Genomic DNA, 3,805 nt, shown 5'->3' with positions numbered 1-3,805 from the left:
TTGAAGGTTTTCGAGGTCTCGTTTCGAAAAATATTTGGGACAAACCCCTTACGGCAGTTTGAAAACGGATAGATCTCGAAAAAATACACGATTTTAAGAAAAACGGTGATTAAATCAGAGCTACGAGTCAAAAGATACGATATATCTAACATTTTGGCCAAAGACACAAAACGCCAAGCACTACGAACCGTCGGTGGTGTTTAGTGCGTGGTGCGAATTTCGCTACACAAATATTATTCTATTAGATACCTTTATGATTCTGACTATTAACTAGTGTATCCAGTGCACGAAACAAATGTATCAAAAGCATAATTTTAAGGATGTTGCAGATGCTTGATTGTGATGAAGATAAAGATAATGCATATAAATTGGCAACTGTAACTGTAAGCCCCACAAGTTCTCGATAACTCCCAGATGGTTGGGTTACAGAAGAGGTGCCCCGAAAGTCTAATGACAAGCGTGTCGACAGGGTAATGCTTCCTTTCTGTCACATATATTACCTTTTTATTTTTTTTTTATGTTCTTCAATCTCAATTATAAATATAACAATTATGAAAATTGGTATGTGGAGAGCCTGCTGACAAGGTATTAAGAGTTTTATTTAATATCGCTAGATTCATTATTGAATCGATGATGTGTTAAAAAACATCAATAAGCTGTATACGTTTCTTTATAATTGCTTTGTTAAATGATGCTTTGACAAAAAAGTCAAACAGTCGAAATGGTTGTTTGTTTCAGCATACAATGTTAACTAGTACCAAGTACTCATAAAACTGGATACTTTGTAATGATAAGAGGATCAATTAGCATCTAGGGTTAACTAATTAATGTTAATAATATTTTGCAGTTCTATTAGAAACTGGATCTAAGTTTAGATCCCTCAAAGATGTCGAAAGATACGTTAGAAGGAACTATACCTACTAGATTAAGATCCAAGATGGGAAAAAGTCTAAACTACCATGAGAGGGTGAGACTCTCATTGTAAAGATAAAGATAACGCACATCAATCGGTAACTGTAACCCCCACAAGCTCTCGAGCAAAGTCGCAAAATCCGTTATTCGGGGATTAATCGGTCGGGACTTTGAAAGGATTAATCGACAATTCGGGGATTAATCGGATTGTACTGTATACATTTAAATATTAAATTTTAAAAATTATATGCGTAACTATAGAAAAAACCATAAAGATACAGATATTTTTTAACATAATTGTCTAAAATTGTTCATTTTGCTTCAAAACTATAGATTATAGAATTCTACTTTAAATTCATGTTAAAATGTTAACCATTTTTTACTTTAACCGACTTTGATTACCAAATTCGATTTTGATCCATCAATTGACGTTGACCGTTTAATTAAACGGATTTTTGAAAATCGAAACGGATTGCTCCTAAAAATGATTAATCGAGGATTTATCGGCGAGTAATCAGGTTTTTTACAACACTGCTCTCGAGTCTCATCCTCCTTTGAACTCCCCGATGGTTGGATTATAGAAGAGGTGCCCCGAAGGTCCAATGAATTGCATATCGACCGGGTAATGCAACCTTTCTGTTACATATATTGCTTTTTTTTCTTTTTTCTATGTTCTTCAACCTTAATTGTAAATATAATAATTACAACTGATTACTGAAATTATAAGATAATTGTTTTCTTTCTTTTTGCAGTATTATGATCAGGGGCGGACCTAGTGTGTTGAGTGTGGTGGCACGGGACACCACTGAAATACGCGATGTAATGGGAAAATTTTTGGGTTTTTAGCTAATAACACCAGTGGATAGTGTAATTTTTTTTTAGTGACACCACTGAAATAAAACAGCTAGTACAAATTTTTTTTAGTTTTAGCCGGTGACACCAGTGACTGCAAATCCTGGATCCGCCCCTGATTATGATGAGCCTGGGACTCAAAAGAAGTTCCGATCTTTGCCAGCTGTCCAGAGGCACTTAGCAGAACATCAAGAAAATTCATCAGTATCCCCTTCTATAAAGGTTGACTGTTTTAAATTGACATCTTTCAACTGACTATCAATAAGAACCTATAATAATTATTTTTATTTATTTATTTTTTTTATTTTTTTTACAGAATCACGGTTCTTATGATTCATCATCTAACAGTCCCAACACAAGAGGGGAAACTTGGAATCCTTTTGCTAAAGATATACCAGTTCCCGATTCTACAAAGCAACAATGGGGGAGAAGGTCTACGGGGTCCACCAATAACATCAATCACAATGTAGCAATTTCAGGTTGTTGCTACACCACTAATTAATAAAATTGTTGTATTTGGCTTATGTTTTGAAACGTCGTTATCTGACGTTGATGATTTCATTTGACTTGTTTTCATGATTGAACCCGAGTTGACTTTCTAGTTCCTATGACGGTGCAGGCTAGTTTGCAGGTATTTTGGGGACTATTTTGTACATAACTAAAACTAACAGTGTTTATGCTATATGAATGCATGTAAATTATGGTACTAAAACTGGCATGTTTTTAAATGATCAGGTGGATGTTAACGATTAAAAGATAAACATCATGGTGCGAAAAGAAGCGCTCAAAAACGAGTGGCTTTGGTCCCGCCTAACAAAAGTCTTCGAACGAGTAACATCTTAAGTACATGTTTAATCATCTATAGCTAAACATTAATAGCTCAATCTTCAAGTTTATCAGCCAAGTAGAAAGAGATTTTGTCTCTCACAACCGCAGCTTCTTTATCAACTAATCCACTCATCTCTTGCGGATACTTCGGGTCATGGTCAAACTTATCTGATACACACGAATTCCCATCTCCTTCTATCTCAATCTTGATATTATGTAGTATACAACAAGCCACTGCGATTAATGGTAGCTTATGTCTATCGGGCTGCCACATGCTTCCATCAATCGCGGCCCAATCATCTTTCAACTTCGTTAACGCCTGTTCAGCAGCCCATCTTGTTTCGAAATGTTTACGGTTAAACTTGGTTTGATCTCTCGTTTCTGCGTCCTGAAATGGAGTTATCAGCCATGATAAAAGCTGAAAACTTGACCCTCCAATTATATATTCACCAACTTTTGTTCCATCAGAAAACTCAATTACATTCGCATAAAACTTTTCCCCTTTTTGAGCCAATTTAAAGAACTCCGATTCTTGAAGGACGTCATCATTAGCCATACTTCCGGTCATACCGATCAACAAGTCTACAAAACGCATCATGGGGTCTACTATAGCCTGTAATGTCATACTGTAGTATCTAGCCCGATCGAACCACAATCGGGGTTCAGTTTCGTCTTCACTCGGGTTCATTTTCAAATGAGTTGTTTCGACTGCCCCACAACAGTTAGGCAATCCACCGATATGTTGAAACCTTGATTTCACTAGTTGGAGAGCCATTTACTAGTATTGAGATAGTTGCGGATTTAAGACACGAATGAATCCACTTTCTCCACTTCACACCGAACCCCATAAATTCCATAACCTCCATTAAAAATTCTCAATTTAAGCTATCAAATGCTTTATCAAAATCTACCTTAAAAATTAAGCTCTTGATACGTTTATTTTTCAAATAATCAACGGTTTCGTTTGCAATTAAAGCTCCATCCAAGATATTCCTACCTTTAACGCACTTTGCTCGAATCCAATAAGTTTCAGAACAACCTTCCTAAGTCTATTCGAAAATAATTTCGCAATGATTTTATAAAAACTTCCGATTAAACTTATAGGTCGGTAGTCATTTAGTGAAATTGGATTGGGCATTTTTGGAACAAGGGTAATAAAAGACGCGTTACAACCTTTGGATATTTCACCTTTATCCCAAAAATAGTTTATTGC

At 35.7% G+C, this 3,805-nt stretch overlaps 1 protein-coding gene across 1 annotated transcript; it reads right to left on the bottom strand.

The window, feature by feature from the left end:
- Nucleotides 1–2,644: 2,644 nt before the first annotated feature.
- On the bottom strand, nt 2,645–3,367 carry LOC139874425 (protein ALP1-like). Its single transcript, XM_071861859.1, has one exon. It carries the CDS (start codon nt 3,365–3,367, stop codon nt 2,645–2,647), a length of 723 nt encoding a protein of 240 aa, XP_071717960.1.
- Nucleotides 3,368–3,805: the final 438 nt, after the last annotated feature.

Source organism: Rutidosis leptorrhynchoides, chromosome 11, assembly GCF_046630445.1.
Source record: "Rutidosis leptorrhynchoides isolate AG116_Rl617_1_P2 chromosome 11, CSIRO_AGI_Rlap_v1, whole genome shotgun sequence".
In the NCBI taxonomy this organism is placed as follows: Eukaryota; Viridiplantae; Streptophyta; class Magnoliopsida; order Asterales; family Asteraceae; genus Rutidosis; species Rutidosis leptorrhynchoides.
The sequence above is the reverse complement of the archived record's forward strand: the minus strand, read 5'-3'. Positions and strand labels throughout refer to the sequence as shown.

Bases quoted from the DNA above. Each gene is read 5' to 3' on its own strand.
- LOC139874425 (XM_071861859.1), bottom strand. From the start codon at position 3,367: ATGGCTCTCCAACTAGTGAAATCAAGGTTTCAACATATCGGTGGATTG.